The sequence below is a fragment of the Epinephelus fuscoguttatus genome, linkage group LG15, assembly GCF_011397635.1.
Source record: "Epinephelus fuscoguttatus linkage group LG15, E.fuscoguttatus.final_Chr_v1".
In the NCBI taxonomy this organism is placed as follows: domain Eukaryota; kingdom Metazoa; phylum Chordata; class Actinopteri; order Perciformes; family Serranidae; genus Epinephelus; species Epinephelus fuscoguttatus.
In genome coordinates this window covers 17358401-17378850 of record NC_064766.1, presented here as the reverse complement: position 1 = coordinate 17378850, position 20450 = coordinate 17358401, and the positions used below count along the sequence as shown (strand labels likewise).

The 20450-nt window shown below is 39.8% G+C and overlaps 2 protein-coding genes across 2 annotated transcripts; both read right to left on the bottom strand.

Annotated features, from left to right (window-relative positions):
• Positions 1-966: 966 nt before the first annotated feature.
• LOC125901847 (calreticulin-like) lies at positions 967-5475 on the bottom strand. The gene is made up of 9 exons (XM_049597800.1): positions 5298-5475; positions 4769-4870; positions 3492-3695; positions 3308-3402; positions 2994-3203; positions 2631-2744; positions 2375-2518; positions 2191-2283; positions 967-2067 (listed from the first exon to the last, which is right to left on the bottom strand). Exons 1-9 carry the CDS (start codon positions 5392-5394, stop codon positions 1849-1851), a joined length of 1278 nt encoding a protein of 425 aa, XP_049453757.1. The 5' UTR covers positions 5395-5475; the 3' UTR covers positions 967-1848.
• Positions 5476-11840: 6365 nt separating this feature from the next.
• On the bottom strand, positions 11841-17817 carry LOC125901848 (retinal homeobox protein Rx2-like). Its single transcript, XM_049597801.1, has 3 exons — positions 17368-17817; positions 13076-13332; positions 11841-12278 (listed from the first exon to the last, which is right to left on the bottom strand). Exons 1-3 carry the CDS (start codon positions 17648-17650, stop codon positions 11841-11843), a joined length of 978 nt encoding a protein of 325 aa, XP_049453758.1. The 5' UTR covers positions 17651-17817.
• Between the last annotated feature and the right edge of the window lie 2633 nt (positions 17818-20450).

The following is a 20450-nucleotide window of genomic DNA, read 5'->3' as shown; positions in this document are numbered from 1 at the left end:
AGCCCCTATGAAAATACACATCATATAACCAGACACAGGCAGTGACCTGTGCAGTTGTGTACACACAGTGCTGTTTATGTGCCATCCCATAATGCACTGCCTCCCAACTCACTTTTGAGTTCAGTAGTATAACTGAATGAATATTTCTGGTTTCTTTTTCTTTTTAGGCTGATATATTGTTGCTTCAAAATGTGCATTTATTCAGCTGTATTCTATAAATTCCTTAAGAAATAGCAAGATTGCCTGGTTTTGCCTCTACTGGGCAGCAGGCAACTGCACAGCGACCCCAAACCCTCCAGGTACCCAAAGGCTCTTTCATTCAGTGTGTGTGGTGTCTGCAGTTAATGCAGATTTGTGTAGGAATAAACACCCTAATATCATAATATAAACTGCATTTTTACCAAATGGTGTCATGTCAAAAGTCCATGTGTTATAATCTTTTTTTTTCTGATATTTTTGCTTTTATGGTGCATAATTCAACATATTCAATAAAAGTACCACAAATAAGACTGGTATTAGTCCAGCGGCAGGAGTACAGGTTGTTATCTAAGACTCTGGGTCAAAATATTATGTACATGACATGTGTGATTTGCTGTGCTTGAACGCAACACGACACAAACTGTTCAAAGCCACTGGGACAAACCTGTGGGTCAGTAAGGGCCTCTCTGGAAAATCTCTCCACTTATGTCACCATTATGAAATTTTAGGTCCTAATTATTAAAGTTTATTTATTAGTTTCAACAGTTAGAGGAAATAGAACTTCATTTATAATCCATAATCAAATTTCAACTTTTTTCCCCACCCAGCACAGAGGATGAACTGACACTTTTACCATTATACATTTTTCCACCCAAGAAAGAAATCTAGATGTAAAATCTGTAATATGGCTGGCTCAAAATTCTGTTTTCAAGTCTGTATAACATACCTTTGAAATGTGTGAATGCAGTACAAAGTATGACCAAGCAATAAGGTTATAATCTTTTAATAAAAACTTTGGTATCAATAACATTCTGTCCAATAAAAATAAGTATGTGACCCTCAGTGATGTCATGAGTCACAGCAGGGGCTCACCATCTGTTTCTCCAGACTTTCAAGAAAAAATGCAGGTCCCATTACATAACCATGACGACATTCAAGTCATTTCAAAGTAGAAAACTATTTCACTGTTGCGCTTTGATGAAAATTATTTTATGTCTAAACACTTCATTCAGTTATGCCTTAAAGTGTGTGGGAGGGAAAATAAAAAAAGTCAGTGCCACAGTCAGTCACAATAAGTTATGATACAATCTTGATTTCTGTCTGTATTTTGTGATTAGCTTTTCGCAGTAAGTCTTACAGTTTATGCATTATATGTTCAGTTATGTGCATTTTTTGTTGCAAGAGATGTTTTTTTCCTCCAGGGACAAGGAAGTTAAATTCTGAATGGCTAACTCTTATTCTCTGTAAATCTCAATGTGTTATTTTTAATCAGTTTCTGGTTGATTGTGCGACCTGTGCAAGGGAATCTGCATATCAAATAGATGTAGAGATCAAGAAAATCAAAAAAACAGTGGGTGTCAGTGCCTCCTTATTCTCTGTTATTACAAAATGAGGAATGGACTTTGCAGGTGACAAACCTTAGAATCAATCCAGCAGTTCAGGGGCAACAGGGTAATATAATGACCAAAATTAAAGAGAAACTAAGTCCAATAACATCCACTTGCCCACATTCACTACATTTGCCCACCCCACCCAAATTAGGTTGTGTCCGAATCTCAGGGAAAGGATGCACAGCAGCCACAATACCCCTGGGAAATACAGGACAGAGTTTCTAAAGGAGGGACAGACAAAATCTCTGGCCACACCCCCTCAAAGCTCATCTTTAGGCTTTGCTTCTTCATCCATTTCTGAATGTACCACCTCTATGTCGTCCTTTGTATCTTCCTCATCGCCAACGTCGTCATCATCTTCCTCATCCTCGTCTTCATCACCCTCCTCGTCAGCTTCGGTGTCTTGTTCTTTGGTCTTCTCCTCCTCTTCTTTTCGCTTCAGGTCATCTTGCTCCTGTTTCATTTTTCTCTCTGGTTCCTGTGGTTAAGAAAAGTTTCACAAACCATGTTGCTTAATCTATTCAGTACCTTCCTGCCAGTGGTTTCATGCATTGTATGAATGACAATAAGGGACTTTAAAAGAATGTCAGCAGCAGCATACCTTTGTCACACCCCATGTCTCGTTTCCAATGTCTTCTGCTTCCTTCACGTCATCAGTGATCAGGAAGTTGTCAAAGATAGTACCAGATTTCACCTGAGGAACAAAAGTAACAAATGTTTCACTGAAGTTTGAGTGAGCATCACTACGGCAATGACATTACTATTCAAAGGTCTCTTTCTCTCACCTGCCAAAGGTCAAGACCTAAAACAGCGATATTGTCGAACTTGTAGATGTTTGAATCAGGGCTGTACTCAGGATTGTCAATCTCAGGATGCACCCAGGGTCCTTTGTAGTTGGGGTTGTCGATTTGTTTGGGTTTCCATTCTCCCTGCAATGCAGAAGGTATTTATCAGACTGCAGAATAAATGTTTAACATCTCTCAGGCAGAGCAGATCACACAAAGAATACACTCCGGCCATGACTGCCCAACTTTAGCCTACCTTGTACTCTGGGTTCGGGATCATGGGTGGCTCCCACTCTCCATCCATATCCTCATCCCAGTCATCAGGCTTTTTGGCATCAGGATCTGGAATGTTTTCAGCTTTGTCCCAGTCCTAAAGAACAACAAAAAAAACAAGATAGAAGTTGAAGTAACAGAATTTTGAATGTAAATTCAACTCTTTGAAGCGCAGGACTGATGTGGAAATCTTGGAGTCATAAATGGATAAACACTCCTCCTCCAGTCGGAATTTCCCGTAGACGTGACAGCACTTTCAGTCAGTGTAAACACACAACAGAGCAAAGGTCAACTTTACCCTACATGAGGTCGACTACCTTTATTACTTAATTATAAGCTTATTCACCTCAGGCTTGGTGTCATCGGCATCGTCAATCTTGGCACGATCATCCCAGTCCTCTGGCTTCTTGGCCTCAGGGTCCTTAATTTTCTTAGGAGGCAGAAAGTCCCAGTCCTCCTCCAGACTGCCAGATTCTACCTTCTCGTTATCAATCTTCACCTCATAAGTCTGATCTGGATTCAGGATCAGTGTGTACAGGTGGGTCAGCTCATCATCCTAGAGGAAACAGAGGTGTTTAAATTAAGCCACAGGTGCAGAGGTGGTGCATGTTTGTATGTTATATGACAAACTTTTTTCTAAATTTAAAAGGCCAGAATTACCTTGCACTTGATCTCTTTCTTGATGAGATGATTCTTGCCCTTGTAATTGAAGATGACGTGGACTTTCTTGGTGCTGTAGCCACAGATATCAGGGCCTGGGTGAAATAAATGTAATTAGTAGATGGCACAAACCCTTATTTTAACCACTCAGTACTTGTTAATTACCCTGAGCATTATCACTTACCAAACATGATGTAGTACGAGGAGTCGCCATGCATGTCAGTCTGCTCCAAGTCAGCGGGGAATACCTTCACATAGCCACCTCCACAGTCGATCTTTTGCTCATGCTTAACTGTAAACTGAATGACCACAGGCTTGCCCTCATTGCTGAAAGGCTCAAAGCGGGCAGAGGTAGCGTAGAAACGAGCATCCTGGCTGGTTTGCAGACCTGAAAGAGAAGGCAAGTTTGTTTTGCATGACAAACAAATTAGTTTCTCTTTCGCTATCACTGAGGGAGCTGTTCTACAAAAACAGACTCCAAGGCAATTAAACATAGACTGGATTAAAGAACTGTTTATATCAGAAGAGCTGCACATGAGCTGTCTGAGACAATGCTGAGGCTGTATTGTTTGTGTTAGCTGATTACCTTAGTGAATATCAAAGATGTAGAATCAAATTAATTAAGTCCATTCAAACATTAATTCAACATTTAAATTTTATTTTCAAATATTTTTTATATTCTATTTTTTAATTTATTTTTTTTAATCAGGAACACACTTTTAATGACAGACACCTTGGTGTCATTTTAGCTATACTGAAAACAGCATGATCAACACTAATGATAAGTTATTTTAAGTCAAAGCACGTGATCCTTGTGGATAAGAATAGTGGTTCACAACATATAACCTTAAATTCCCCTTTTCTGTCACAGAGTAAACTGAAAACCCTGGACTAAGCGCCATATTTTATAACTATTTAATATTATATTCAATGCATAACAATAGCAGTACAGAACAAACCACATAGTGAACGCACTAAATGCAGGAAGTTTGCATAAAAAGAGAAATTTGGATGAATTTTAAGCAGATTATTTCCTGTGATTACTGCATCAAAGACACATTTTCCTGATATTTTAGGAACTTTGTATTCAGTCTGTGTGATAAATTTTTAATAGGCCTCTTTTTTTTTGACAAATTCAGTGTTTTCTTCTGCCTGACTCTTAACCATAGTTCAATGATCTCTTTGGGTGTCTTAACTATGTACTTTTCTAATGTAGAACAAGGCTGTTGAACAGAGAGTGAAGTTTTTATGCTCAGGTCTTGACTGTGTACTTATCCTGTGAATGTTTTTTTCTTGAATAATAATCTAAACCTGAAACTTAACAATTTCATTTCATTTTCTTCATTGAAATAAATCAAATGCTAAAACATATATGCTAATATATATATGCCACGAGATCACCTGTGAAAGCTTTGGTGACCCCTAGTTTGAAAACCAGTGGATTATAATATAAAACATTACCTTTGTCTTTCTCAGCATCTCCATAAAAGTTGCCAGCCGTCAGCTTCCACTCCCCATAGTCAGACTTGTGTTTGGAGTTCACCCAGCGACTTCTCCATTCATCTGTAAAGAAAAAGACCAGTCAGTTGTCGAAGTTTTAACACAATTGGGACACCTTCAAAAACAACAAGCTACTTCCCTAAATTCACATTACCCAACTGTCCATTCAAATTCGTTCAACTAGCCACACATTTACACTGAAATGTAGCCACAGCTAGCAACTTATATATTAGTAGTACTGGTTTAACGTTAGCTAGCTTTGGGGCCTTGCTCGAGTTAGCCAGCTACCAACCCACTAAAGTTATGAAACCGAAAGTGGACGTATTTTACACCGAATGAACGATTAAACAAACAAAATAATAGAGATAACAGTCTTTCAAGACAAATTCACGATGGTAATAGTGACAAAAATACGGTTAGCAGTCAAGCTAACATGTAATGAATTATCCTGCTGCACAGCTAGTGTTATACATTTCTGTGCCAAACTTACCACCGTCCAGAAACTCCTCCCGAAAGTAAACCTTTGCATGTGCGCAGTAAACTGCTAATATTACCGCAACTACACCCAGGACCTGCATTTTCCCCATTTCGGCTCAACTTTCCACTGCTGACAGCGTCCTTGCTGAGTGCTGAATACCTTGAGGAGAAGGAAGAGATGGGAATATTTTAGAGTCGCTCCAGCGAACAGATGTCTGCCTGTCATTGGTCAACGACACGGTGTGGCTGGACCAATGACAGTAGACCACGAAACATATGTCCGCTCCACAGCCTGATCCAGGATCAGTGCTTATTTAGATCAGTCAGACTTGTCATGATATCAACAGTCCTGTAGAGGGTGCCAAAACTCAAATGTAGAAAATAAAATGGCCAGCAGAGGAAGTCACGGAAGTCACCACTGCACTAACGTCAGTCAGCTGATGATAATCAAACAAAGCCCAGGATACTTCATGCACACTTTATTTAAGGCCCAAATGAGCATGAATACATTTTTTTTGTGTTAAATGTGGCCATCATCCAGCTGTGGTTGTCATGGACCTCCACAAAAAGGGTGTTTTCAACATGCCAGGTAAGTGCATTAGTATATGCACTCTTATGTAGTTTTAAGATATAAACCTAAACTTTTGTCATCTGAAAATTCATGATATTTCAAGAACGTCTTGAGGGAATTTCATCAAATTTGGCACAAACCTCCACTTGTACTCAGGATGTACTGATTAGAATTTGGAGGTCAAAGGTCACTGTGACCTCTCAAAACATAACTCAGATATTCATACTCTAATTTTGACAACATTTTGCACAAATGTGTAATTTAGACATTTTATTTCCAAAAGGTCAAAGGTCAACTTCACTGTGACATCATAATATTAAGCAAAAAAAACCTTTCTGTCTGACCGTTCATTCGGTCTGTCTATTATTTAACATCATAAATCAGGAACATTTGGTTGGATACTGAATTGGTAACACTGGTGACACTAATCCTGGGTGCCCATCTTGAAACTGTGATGATTGTATAGAGTTTCTGTGCTGCCAGGGGGAAGATGAGTGTGAAGCATCCATGTTTTGGAATATGTAGCTTTAGACCAGTATCGTCAACTGTCATGGCCACATATGTGTGTGGACTGACATCATGGAGATAAACTGTATAATATATAGGTATAAGAACTAACCCTTTTGCTGTACAACCTGCATATGAGTTCTGGGCTGTTCTGGATGGGCGACGTACCCAGAAATTAGATGTTCTTAAGACTGAGAGACAGTGCATCGTTCCACAGAGCCGGCAGAAATGGCTGATGTGTCAGTCACAGAAAATAGACTTGCAAATGAGGTCATGCAGCTAAAGGCAAGCTTTGCATGTCATCAGAATACCAAATTTCTCGTAATCTATAAAAGTGAAAACTGTCTTAGATACAAGTCCTGTATTGTCCATTTCCCTAACTGGTAAGACAGCTTTGCAAGGAGAGGTGATTGGACCATTAAGCTTCAAAAATGGACCTCATTCTCCGTCTGAGGATGGAAATATGATTTTTGAGAAAGTCTGGGAAGCTTCAGATATGAGCTTGTTTATTTAATCATACTGCTTATACTGTTTTTTTTTTCAAGACACTAAGAAGTTTCTTGTATCAAAATGTCTGATTTTGAGGGCAAGGCAAGTTTTTATGTGTAGTGCATTTAAGCAACAAGGAGACTCAAAGGGATTTATATGAAAATTTTAGTATTGAAGTACAGCTTTGAAAAGAGCATAGATTTATCATAGAGTTTCACTTTCAGTTTAACTTTAAATAGAAAGCTTTTTTTTTAGTTAACATGTATGTGTATGGGAAGTGCTGAGCATGCCACTGGATAAATGAGTTTTGCTGTTATTAGACATGGTTCCCAATCAGTCAATAAATCAATATGTTTTACTGCGAGTGTGATATGGAATAGATTTAGAGTATGATCATATGCAAGTTTTAGTGGGTGTCCTGTGTACAAGGGCATTGTTCTTGCCGCAGCAGCCGTGGGTTCGGCTCCAGCTTGCATCCCTTCGCTGCATGTCATCCCCTCTGTCTCCCCCTTTCACACTGAAGTCTGTCCTGTCCCCCCCAAAATTGTAAAAGAGCAGAAGACAGAAATAGTGCCCTATACTCTACTTGCATAAAGAAATAATCACAAAAGAGTTTGATGTTGAAACTGCTCAAAATCTCAACCTTTTTGCAGAGCTCTGAAAAACAATAACATGACAGCAATGTGAGGTCTGAACTACAGTCTGCAGTTTATGAAAACCCCTTATTGCAAATATAAGATGGCAACGAAGACAGCACTCAAGCTTGTTAATTGCCTGTTAAAACAAATCTGTGTGTTGCCAATCTTTTTTTCCATTAGTTACATTCAGCGCTCTCTAATATGGCAGTGTTAGGGTTAGTTACTGTAGGCATTTACTGATCAGTTAATAAAAAACGTTGGTGTTTTTTTAGCTTGGACCCTGTTTTCCTATATTTTGTGTCTAAGTGACTGAGACAACAAGTTTTGAAATTTGTCCAGTATTCAGAGAGCCGCAGCGACGAAAGGCAAGTGTACATTGTTGATTTATGTCCATTAAAATGGCTTGTTTTTGCCACTGACAGGCTCAGATTGTCATCATAAGTGTCTGACAACATTACAGAAAGTACCCCACAGAGAAATTGAACATTTTTCCTTATCTTTCACTGATCGTTACTGTGACTTAGTCTCACTCAGTAGGAAGTGTCATTCTGAGATGTTGTTAGAGGTGACTTGTTGAAGGAAAGACAACAGTGGGAACATTAGTGAAAGGTGGAGAGAGAAGTTCTCAATGTCATGCCTGAACGTTTTAACCGATTTCAACTATGTGGAAAGTCAGTAAGATTTCAGAACAAGACTTCTCCTTGGCTGAGACTTGGTTCCACACACTACACTCAATACTGGACCAGTTTAAATAATTGTTTTCTCCATTAGTCACTTAGACACAAAGATGAGTAACAGGGGGTTTGTTTTGGTCAATGCAATGAATGCAAAACTAACCCATTAACATGTGTGCTGGTGCATGCCATGCTCATGTGCGTAAAGCGAGGGAGGGAGTGCTTCTTGAGTGACATGTCCTTTTCCCCAAAAGAGAACACTGGGGGCGAAGACGAGCAACTGGCGCCAGCCATCAAAATCCCCCCACCGTCTAAGTGATCCCCAATTAAGTCAACGGGGGAAAATGGTGTCCCTTTGAAAAGTGTTCTTAATCAAACCCAATTAATTCCGCTCCTTTCCCTTATTATTTCCACCGTGGACCACGTCCCGCTAGTCAGCCTGTTAACTAGAGCCTGCGCCCCAGCGAAGGTCACGCTTGGCCAAGCAAAATAACATAATAATGTGCGAAATGAATCACTACTTCTGAGTGCGTCTCTTGCAAATTCTGGGTGTTGCTATATTAAGTCTTTCGGACAAAGGTGTGTTAAGAGGGGGTTATCACTAAATACAGCTTTGTGTAACTCATTTTATCTTCATTTATTCCACTGATTTATTATGCCAAACTGCTGGGGCTTATAATGGTATGAATATTTAGGAATTGCCCTATCAGCAAAACTGAAGCGTGTAAATGAATGGCTGGGCAGTGAGAGAAATAACTTTATGAGGTGCATTATGTCTTATCCTGGGCAATTACTTTCATGATGCAGAGGTGCTACTTCATTTGACAATCCTTGGTATAATTTTTCATATTGTTTTGTTCTCATAAGTTAACTAGGCCACGAGTGTTCTGCCCTAGTCTCTGACGAAATGTCCAAGGCTTAAACAATAGTATTAATTTCACTGGCAAGTCTACAACAGTTGATATGTATGGACCGGACGCAAGTTTACCTACATCCTCTGAACAGTGGCAGTCCATTAAACATGGTAAAAGCCAGGGCAATAATTCTTTGTCATATTTTAAATGGTGCATTCTAAAAGATGACAGGTTTTAACCCAACTTTAAACTGAGACATCTGCCTCACTAAGACTTAAAAACAGTACTGTCTTCTCAACATTTTCCTTTTAATGTCCCACCTCTTGTAGACTATTGTCAGACTATTGTTTGTTTTTTTTTGTAATATACTGACCCTTGAACGCCTCTCATAAAGCCACTGTATCAGCATCTAACAAATTTCTACCACAGCCTCCAAATCTACTTTCCCATGGACCGAAGCTGTGAAGCATCTGACAGAAGCGTCTTGCTGACGTCAACATGTCACAAAAAAAAAGGTGGGTATGGAGTTAAGGTTGTCCGCCTACTAATACATCGCCACAAAGTCCTCAGATGCAAAACAGAGCTCTACACAAACCCCCCATCCAAAAATAAATTGGAGCGGCTAAACCACACAGGCTACTGGAGGGCAATTAGAACTGGAGCCCTTGTGGCCTCTGCAGCCTAGCAGGCGGGGCCTCCTGACACCCCTGGTTGGGCCTGATGGAGTGGAGCTTCATCTGCCTAACGGTCTGGCAAAGCTCCACGGGCCTGGATGAACACAACAGGCCTCCATCAGGCCAGCTCGCTCTGTCACAGTTTACATGGCCTATTGTACACCCGTGCTCATTAACAGCACTAAGTCATGTTGGTGGCTCACTAATGCATGTGCAGAAAGAAAAACAAGATCCACTATCAAAGTGCTGCCACAGTGGTGCTACTGTAACTTTATTTTGTGTTTTGCACATGGAAAATGAAAGTCACATTCTAAAAACTTGAAAGGACTAGAAATGAGTTAGAATGAAAAACATAAAAATGATAAACATCCTCACACCTTTATAAATGTGTTTTCTAGTAATAGGAAATGTTCTTTTTTATTTCTTTGGCTTTTTAGTCCACTGTTGTCAACAGGGATTATACAAATATTAACAACAACACCTATAAAACTGACAGTGTGGATGCTGCCATTTCTAAAGGCCATGATAAGATAATGTTTTTATGTGATGTAAATGATAACTCTTCCTTTGACTTTATCATGGTGTCCACAACAGTCTCAAAGCACTGCCACAGTACTCAGTATCATCTCCAGGTAGGCAATGATAACACTAACTTAATGACACATTATTTTTGCAAGATAGTGGAACGCATGGGTGAAATTAATTGCAAGCTCTTCTTCCCTTGATTCCATTAAATCAGTTTTTTGTTGTCTTTCAAGAGAAAGTAGTAGGAAAATGTACTTGGCCAGCCCAGCACCCCTCTGCATAAACACTTAAACACAAGAGAAAACTATCATGACCTTACGTGTCTGACAAACCTCAGCGTACAATAATTTCCTTCTGGTTTTGATCCAACAGTTAAATCAAACTGTGCAAAATCCATGGGTAAGAGAGGCTGCCAGCACCCATTAACTTTCTCACTCTTAATCCACCTGTCCTTAGTGACTATTTTGTCAACAATGCAATGAGGAGCATCTTTCACCTATAAGATGAAGATTAAGAGGGCATAACAAAAAACAGCGTTGATTACATTGTGCTGTATCTGTAAATTAGAACTAATATAAATGGTAAAGTTTGAGGGAGGGCCAAAGATAATCAGGTCTTGAAAAGGATTTTTCCAGGGCATCTGAGGGCATTCTGTCTATGGCTGAGAATCCGGGGTTAATCGCTTTAAAAGCAGTAATTAGGTGTTAAGAGGTATGCTTGTCTGTTTAAATTAGCCTCCGAGCTAGATTACGCTCTGTGACTTCCGATAACCTCCCCCCATCGGGGCTCAGTGCCCTCCAAAAGGCCAGTTTAATGGTTTAAATAAAACACACACATATCACTTTATAACCTAATCGAGATTTAAGAGGGAAAAGTTGTTTTAAAATAGACATTTGTGCCCACTTACAGAACCTGAAAACAAACCAGAAAATGCTGGACAGCATCTACACTGTTCAGAAAAGTTAACACATAGAAAATACAAAGAGAAAACCCAACCAAACAGACAGACAGTGAGAAAAACCTCTTTGAACAAAGCAAATATATACTAAAATTGTCTAGTTCTGAGGCTCTATAGCAAAATGCCCAAAGCACAGCACAGTGTTCATTAAACCTCATGAAAATATCATCACTTCAGGGTAGCAGGAACACGTAGACAGAGTTAGGGTCAATATAATTTTTTTTATAAAATACATTTCCACAAAAACAGGACACTCCCTCAGATAAGACCGCAAATGTTACTACAAATGACCACAGGCTCTACTTAGCCTCTCATATACAGTACTATATTGCATTTGTCAGTACTGTCTGAAATTTCTCAGAAATATACAAAATGAATGTTGACACAAAACATTCACGTTAAGGATTTTCTCCTTTTGAGAAACCTTTTGAGCTAAACCTAATGCCCCCCGGTCCTTGGGACTAAAAACATTTTAAAGTGAATTTTTAAAAAAAAAAATTCACAAGAAGTTCATTTACAGAGTTGCTTATTCGTGTCAGTGAAAAAAAGTCTGACTCCTTTGGTGTCATGTGTCCTCGTCATGGGTACGTGAAACAAACAGTGGAAAAGCAGTTTGTAAACATTCACGGGAGCAGCTCAGATATCATCCCTCAGTGCCTCATTAGGTCACATGTGCTGCCAGGTTTTATCCATAGACTGAATGTGCTCTTTGGCCTTCATCCTGAGTGCTGCGATGCTGGAACTCCTGTCGTCCTCCATCGGGTATTTGTCGTTGAAGCTGGGTGGGCACTGGTAGGGAGGAGGGCCCATTGGCTGCATACCTTGGACCATGCCAGGTGGGGTGTTGAGGAAGCTGTGGCTTGGGTAGGCGGGCTGCAGGCCCTGCGGTGAACCCATAAACCCTGGGATGGTATGCATGGGCGTGGCACTGGAGATAGGCGAGGTCAGCCAGGGATCTAGGGGCATCGGGTTGGCCACCGGCCCCACGCTAGGAGGCATCGGTGGACGGTTGAAGGATAGCATGGGGGAATCGTGAAGCTTCATGGTGCTGGTGTCCATCTTTTCTTGTCGTCTCCACTTGGCCCTCCGGTTCTGGAACCACACCTGGACAAAGAGAAACGAAATAAGATGAGATGTTTTTCCTTCGCTTGCCCATAGATCAGAAGTCTACTTGCCTGAAGTTGTACTCGTCCCTTTACAAGTCGTTTAATTTATTCGTGGTTAGCAAAGCCATATTTAATCTTTATTTAAGTAAACTCCTGTTTCCACAACACTTGAAATGCTCACTTATGCTTCAGCATATAAACTTTTACCAGCTGCCATTTCTCACTAGTGCCAAGTTGGTACTGCACTTGAACAACTTTAAGCATTGATGAGAAGGAAGCGATATGCCTCACTCATTAGCCTCTTTAATCATGAGCTACGCACTTTTTTCACCACTTGACAGATCAGGCCCAATCTGGGTGCCCAACTAGGCAAGTGAGTTGCTAGATTTACTTGCCCTGGGCAATTTGGCAGTCATTATTGTTGAGCCCTGAGATGGTGCAGTGAGGCACTGAGACACAACGACAAAATCATGCATAAGAAAAGTCTACATTTTGCACAGATTGTGCTGTGTACCGCCTGCTACTACCACTAGGTGGTGCAGATGTTGGAAGCTGTTTTTATGAGAAGCGTTCTAGGTTTAACTTTAGCTCTCCCAAAAATAGAGTTATTGTATTGCTGCAGGGTGCAAAATAAAGTATAGGGAAATTTAAATAAATAAAATGAATGAATTTTAGTATATTGATCTATAAATGATTCAGCATTTTAGGCTTAATTAGTGATAAAGTAAAGCTGAATCCCTCTACTCAGTATAGTACTGGTTGTGTACCAACATTGGGATATCACACAGTCCTTACCTGAACTCGAACCTCAGGCAAGTTGACCTTCATTGCCAACTCTTCCCGGCTATAGACGTCTGGGTAGTGGGACTTTTCGAAGGCTCGCTCCAGCTCATGGAGCTGATAGGTGGTGAAGGTGGTACGGTTTCTTCTGTGTTTCTTTTTAGTGTGCTCTTCCTCTGTATTGGCCTCTGGAGACCCCTCAGCGACGTCCACTTCCTTCTGCAGGTTGTTCATTTCTTCATCACACTTGTCACTGGAGAAAAGGTCCGATTCTGAAACGTAGGACAGGATACGTATAGTAAGATGTGTAAGATGCAAGAAAATATATGCATGTATAATTCGAATTAACGCAACATTGTAAACAAACTGGTTGCAACTGGTATTAAGCCAGTAAGCTGTCCTTAAAGTTTGGTAACAGAACATTTTTACCAATCGTATTTGGTTGAGTAAAGCCAAGGACATAAGGACAGGGCAAGGTAAAGGTAAACAAGCAATTAAAGATCTTGGAGAGGTTGGGCTACTGTACATTCAACATCACAAAAGCAAACCTCTCAGCCAAGGAGTCTATCATTTAATGTCAGTATATCAGTTTTGTGCACCACCATTCCTATAAATCAAAAGTAATAACATGCCATATCAGTGAATCTTTGAGTTTACATCTTCTTTTGGTTTTACAAAGACAGCTTGTTTGGTACTGTATTCATTCATACTAAATAATGCAAACATTTTCACGACTTGACTTTTGTCTAGTTTAAAGGCAAAAATGTGTCACCAGAAGAAAACATCTCTACGTATGTGTAAGTGTTAAAATTAATGTAACATTTAACAGACAGCCTGATCAAAAAGTGAAATCTTATCTCATCTCTGCGTGATAAAACAGCTTAATGACTGATGCCCTTTATACAGTTGAGGGCTTGCAAACACCAGGGGTTTGGCAAGTCCAAATGACATCACGTCTTTCACTGAATTCTTCCCTTGCACTAATCCCATAGTAACAGATGCTACCAGTTAAACCTGCAAGTCCCCGCCTCCTCTAATCTAACAAGGGACTTTAGTTGGCTTCTGCACAAGCCGAGTAAACAGTCACTGTCCAGATTGCGTCTTCCGAGAAATGGATGTAAAGCAAGTGAGCCATGTGTGTGATTCACCAAAGCTTGTTAATCATACCAAATCGTTTAAGGCAATATGGTCAACAGATCATTGGTTGATTGGTTGATGCCAGGCAGCTTTGTGTTCAAGGTAGTTTGTGAAATCTTTCAAGCACGATTCCTTGAAAGGGTACTTTAGCACGGTGAAAATTTCAAGGTGATCTGGAACCACTCTTTAGCCAAAGGAGTCACTCTGTGGCTTTGGCATACAGTTGTATTTGACATAAAGCACCCCCACAGAATGTGTAATCTGCTATCTGCCATATCAATGGTGCAAATGATCATTTTAATCATCACAAATGTGGCAGAAATAAATTTGCTTATTATTGAAGTGCAAATCTTGCAGATAGATTTTAAGTTAAATAGTCTTACAGAGGATCTTGCTTTGGTGTATGAAGCACTTAAACAGTGGCATTATGTCTTCAGTAGGTGTCTCTGTGGAGAATGGAGGCTGTGGTCAGGTGGGGTTGTTTACAATGGAACCCAATAGTTAAAACCTTTCACGGCAGAAAAGAGTATCAAAATAAGTATCCAAATACACAGAAACACTGTCCATTCGTTTATGCTCCTCCATTGGTCAGACTTGCTTTTATAGCTCACCCATTGGCTTTTGTGGCTACTGTACTGTTCATGCAGGTTGTAGCTTTGTCAATATACCATTAATATTTTCAGCTGTTAAGTATAAACAGCACCTGCATAGCAAGCTATATTCAGACAGCCATGCTTTATGACATCCTCTATAAACTGTACAGAGTTATTATGCCTGTTATTAAAAATCTGTAGTTTTTAATTGTACACAAATCTTTAATGTTGACTACGTAACAGCAGGTCACACTCACACATGGCCACTTAGAAACTATGAGTTGCAATTTCTCATGGATATGCACGTCCATAATTCTATAGCACTCTAACCATTCTATTTTTTTAGATGCTTGCAAGGTGTGTTAAGTTTCTATATGTAACCTGTTACATGTTTTGATTGCTTTATGTAGCCGGTGAACAGATTTAAAAAACATCTTTCTCGGTTGCTTATAATTATTGCTGTGGGGTGTACTGATTTCTATATAAAGGGGATGGACTTGGGATAGATTTTTCGGGAAAATCCAAAGGATGTGATGTGCTCCCCAGTTCCTGTCCTGTTTTCAGCTCCCCCACAGCACCAACTCTTTGTGCAGCACTAGCTAACGTTAGCTAATAAATGGAGTCTGCTACTGTCAACAAACAACCAGCACCTACCATAACAGAGTCCATTCATGCTGTGGCTGCTTGGAAATGGACCTTCATTTAGTGAGTGTGGCAACTCTAATTCAGCCAGTACAATATCTGGCACTTGCCGTCTGATCTTGGACTGCCCTGACTCACTGACCTGCAAACTTTCTGTTGCTGCTGTTACACAGGTTAGACCCAGCCCACTGTGACCCCTGCTCCGGGATTTGCACTGGACGAATTTAAGTTGCTACAGCCACTAACCAAAGTTAGGCAAAGGTGTAACTAATGATCGCTTTCTGCTAGCCAGGAGCAATGCAAGGCAGGGGTGTCTAAGTTAACTAGCAAAGCTAACCTAAGCTCAAGTTAACCAGCTAGCTATAACTTAGCTACACTGCATGGACATGCCATTGGTTGCTTTAACATCAGCTGCTCAAGTGATTTGCAAATGGCCAGCTATCATGGAGCCAATGATCCAAATAAAATTTAAGAACATCACAGACAATAGCATTATTCTTGATGTGATTGTAGTTTTTCCAGCCTCCTAGCAACACAGTGTGGTCAAGTCACTGTTTTGGCCAGTGCCTAGGTGCTCACTTGAGCCTGCCTGAGTGTGAGCGTGAGTAACAGGATGCTGACTGCACTTTACTGAACGACCATCTCTGCCATTAATAACAAGGATTGCAGCTGAGTACAAGTTACACACAGACCCTTTTAGTAGTGAATATAGCAACATTGCATTAAATAACTTACAGCAGGTGAACAGATTAATAAAATCTGAAGGGTCATGTCTATTACAGGATTTAACAGTATTTTTAGGATACAAGTGGTTTTAAAACAAAAGTGAATGAAAACTGAATTATGTTCCAAACAACATCCCTTACAGTGGGTCGTAATGGCTGATAACAGGGTAATTTCGCTGGCTTCTTAACCTCTTATATACAACCAAACTCAGTCCATACTTACAAAAACCTGCTGTGTGGACAAGCTTCGCTCTGATCTACAGAACATTATTTTAAATTTGATCAACACATAGCAAGAAGAGCACAGATGGAAGTAATTACTTTCTTGGCTCTCCTCCATTTAGATGTGCCATTAAGCTAGCATGCACAATACCAGAGCCCTGGCACTAAAACACCTGAATGGAATGTAACTGTTATTAGTAGCTATATGTGTCAAGTCAAAAGAAAAACTGAGCGACCTGCTGCAGGAAAATGTGTGTAAAATGATGCAGAGGGCATTTATTATACTTATGTTTTACATACAGTAATGGTGCAGCCATCACAAAATGTTGCATCTTGGTTTTAATTATTTTACTCAGCTAAATATTATATCTACTCTTATTACATCTATATTAAGTAAAACTTTAAAACAAGCAGAAAGAGTCCATGTGATATTGTAATTTATCTCTAACTTTGAATATGTAAGGCTACATTTAAGTGGAAAATACTGAGCTGGGACACTCATGAGCAAAGACTACATTATCTAGGACACTATGGCCCTTGTATATTTGTCGTTGCACTGCAAATATGACAGTACAGTTGCAGAAATGACTGGTTTTCCATGAATGAAACACACAAATATAAATGCAGGACTTAAATGTAGTACTGTGACGCCCTTTTCCACTCACCAGAACTGCTGCCATTGTTGCTCATTTTGCAAAGTGGGGGCTAAAGTACAAGCTATATGTACATAGTTCACATCACCGTCAATTCAGACACCCAAATAACTGAGAGGGGTTACTTAAAGTTGACATGAACGTCTTTATGTAAGGACCCAATATTTTGGGAAAATTGTGTGGGCGTATTGCGTTTTAAACCGGACACACAAACCTCTGACAAACTTAGTACAGCTCTACTTCCACTTGTTGTAGTGTTGAAGACAAAATCCCCTGAACTCATTATGATCCTGAAGAAATGTTTTAGAGGGTTTTTTTTGTCTGAAAAGACTCACCATGGTAGGTAGAATGTTGGGAGTTGTCACCCAGTTCTGGAAGGTGCCCATAGGTGTCTGAGGGGACCTGCTTCTCAGGGTGCGGTTGGTTTTCTCCATTGGCTTTTTGACTGTCATCATCGCCCACCGAATGGAGTAAAGGGTCCTGGTCTTTAGTGAATCCCAGTATGACATCAATACTGTGGACCCTGCCTGCACCGCTTGACCCGGCACCTTTTGCCATGTCATAGTTGTCCAAGCAACTATCGTCCACTATTCCCAGGGTATCCATTGACAAATGCATCCGAGCCTTTTGAGACACTTTCTCTTGTCTTTGCCAGAAGAAAAAAAGCAAAATGCTACCAAGTCAGATGAGGCAGAGCAGTTATTCAGAGCTGTTGTTCTGCTTCACGTGCAATGGAAGAGATTTATGTGAAGCGTGAGGGCTGTATCCTTCAAGGATCACTTCAGTGAGGCTGAACGTATTGTTTACACAAAAGCGGAACAAACTCACATCTTTGTCTGCAAAGGAATGAGAGAAAAGAATTAAGATATGGCAACAACAGTAAAGCTGTGCACTAATAAGTAATTTCATGGATTTTTAATCTTCTTTGCAGACTGTTTTACATGTAAGAGTTGCAGTGGAAATTAGACATGTCAGTGTGATATCTGTAGCAGCAAGCAGGTTCCCTTGTTTTCATTACACTGAAAAATTACTTTAAATAGTGAGTGTGATTATCTTCCTATTTTGGCCATAAAAAACAAGTTTGTTTTGTTAGTATGATTTCCATCATGATGGATAATCATGATCGTAAACACGTGTGTTGTTTACGCAGGCTATATTTCAAAAAAAAAAAAAAGATATGGAAAGAAAAAAGAATTCAGAAGTGAATCAGCAAAGTTTATAGTGTCTAGAAAAAGTAATCAAATTGTCTCTCAAGTTGGTTCCCATCAGTTTTTAGTTATGCATTTTAAACTGCAGAAGTCTTTACATGTGTATGAAGATTATTAGGTTTAAATTCTACCCAAATACATTTTAAATGTCTTGAGAGGCACCAAAAAGCAAGCTGCACTTGGACTGTATCTTTATCTTTTTCTTGAATACAAATGAGCATTATGGAAATTCATGCATCAATAGACAGGACTTACAGAATGCACATTAAGGAAGTACATAAAGTAATCTTACCTTCTGTCAGATTCCTACCACAGGCTACACTACGTACATGCTGTCTCTGTAGTCCATAAGTAGACGAATGACACTAACAATATCTACTGTAGGCACTTGTTACTCCTGCTTAAGTCCTTGAAATCCCCTGCACACAAGTGAGCAAAGGACTTACCACTGGAGTCCTGTGCAACAAGCACATGTAACGTCTTTCTCTCCTGACAAAACTCTCCTTAACCACACAAGACACCAAAGCTTGCAGGGAATGGTAGTAAAACCAAAGGGTTTAAGAGGTTTATTAATTGGAATCCTTCCCCTTTAAGAATGACTGACAGTTGTTTTCTGGTCAAGTAATTGCTCCAAATGTGTCCTGCATTCAGACCACAGAGGGAGGCCATTGCTAATGAAGCCTCGACAAAACTTTCTTTCAAAAAATCTATTGTCTGAAAGATAATGGCTCGTACTGAGAGTTTTCGCTAATCCCTTCATTATAGACAATGTAAGGGAGAAAAGACACAGAGATGGACTTTTAACTTGAATGGCTGCACACTGCAAAGACTTGTATTCAAAAAATCGTTTCATTCAAGTGGGCACTTGATACTTAGTGAGCAGTGTTTCATTTAATAATGAACTAATAAAAAGCAATGTTGTAATGGTTTCATATTTTATTGTAGACAAATTTACTATAAGTAGTACACAACTAATTAATAATAATTGTCTGATGTGTGATGCATGAGGACCTACAAGACACCAAAGAAAGTCTGTAGTTTAAAGTATAGATATCCTCTTTTTAACCTAATTAATTCAAGCAATTAGCTGACAAGACTAACTTTGAACCTACCTTTATCACCCCTTTAACATTCCTCAGTTGATCGTGTGACACACAACCATATTGTTTACAAGTGTCAAATAAATAGGATGATTAACATGTTGTGTTTGACAAATAATCTTATTGCTCAGCCTCTGATAGTTAACAGTAGAATTGGGTTGGGGGCATTGGGGGTGTTTTATCCTGCAGCCTGCTAGTTTCTCCTCTGCCAGCTGGCACAACCAAAGCTGCGGCAGCTACAGTAGGTGTTGCAGAGATCAATCCTATCCTTAATGAGCCTAAAGACTTCACTAGAGATTTCCTCTGACCTCACTCTTCCTATCTTAAGATATATTTAGGAGTTCTTTGCAGGCCAGACAAAAAAAAAAAAAAAGAAAAATCCAACATGGAAAAGTGGTGCAGAACATATTCTTTAAGATGAGAAAACAAATGTTTCAGAAACAAAGCCTCATCAAGAGCATACAGATTTTTTAAATTATGTTATTATGACTCAAACACCACAAATACCCTTTGACACGTATTAAAGACCCTAGCGGGGAGCTTCCATCCACGGATACACCATCCTCTAGGAGTCAGGGAGACACACAGAAATGTAACACTTTTCTTAGAGACTGCCACATACTTAAGCGACCTGTAGAATTTTAAATGCTAACAAGTTTAAAGCCATCTGGCAGCACTTGGCTGCATTGCCAGTGCTTTCTATGAGCAGAATGGCTGTGGGTTAAGTGGCTTTGGCTGAACACCTTTTCTCGGTTGTCATGGTTGTTTTCGAAGAAAGCGGAGACTGCAAAGCCCATTACTTTTGCCTGCGAGCGACAAGCTTTGCCACGAGATGATTGAAATGAAAGATGTCCCTGGGGGTTGGGATTTGCCCTGAAGTAGGTTGTTGTCATGGAGTGAATCTAAATAAAGTCAGGCCTGTGGGGCGTTTTGGAGAGATAGCTTTCTCTAACTTTCAATACATGCACAAAAACAAAAGAGCATGCAAAAGGTGCATTCACTGATTAATATAGTGTTTTCATTTATTTATTTATTTTATTTTTTAATGAGTGGTAATTTTCCGTTGTGTTCTGTGCCATCAGATATTTAGCACCAGGATTTCAAAATATT

What these genes read in the sequence shown, in the direction of transcription:
- LOC125901847 (XM_049597800.1), bottom strand. Translation starts at nt 5,394, where the DNA reads ATGGGGAAAATGCAGGTCCTGGGTGTAGTTGCGGTAATATTAGCAGTT. An exon ending in AGAAAGAGATCAAGTGCAAG is followed by an intron (nt 3,204 to 3,307) that starts GTAATTCTGGCC and finishes TGTTTCCTCTAG; the next exon opens with GATGATGAGCTGACCCACCT. An exon ending in AGACATGGGGTGTGACAAAG is followed by an intron (nt 2,068 to 2,190) that starts GTATGCTGCTGC and finishes TCTTAACCACAG; the next exon opens with GAACCAGAGAGAAAAATGAA.
- LOC125901848 (XM_049597801.1), bottom strand. Translation starts at nt 17,650, where the DNA reads ATGCATTTGTCAATGGATACCCTGGGAATAGTGGACGATAGTTGCTTG. An exon ending in CCAACATTCTACCTACCATG is followed by an intron (nt 13,333 to 17,367) that starts GTGAGTCTTTTC and finishes CCTACGTTTCAG; the next exon opens with AATCGGACCTTTTCTCCAGT. An exon ending in TGCCTGAGGTTCGAGTTCAG is followed by an intron (nt 12,279 to 13,075) that starts GTAAGGACTGTG and finishes CTCTTTGTCCAG; the next exon opens with GTGTGGTTCCAGAACCGGAG.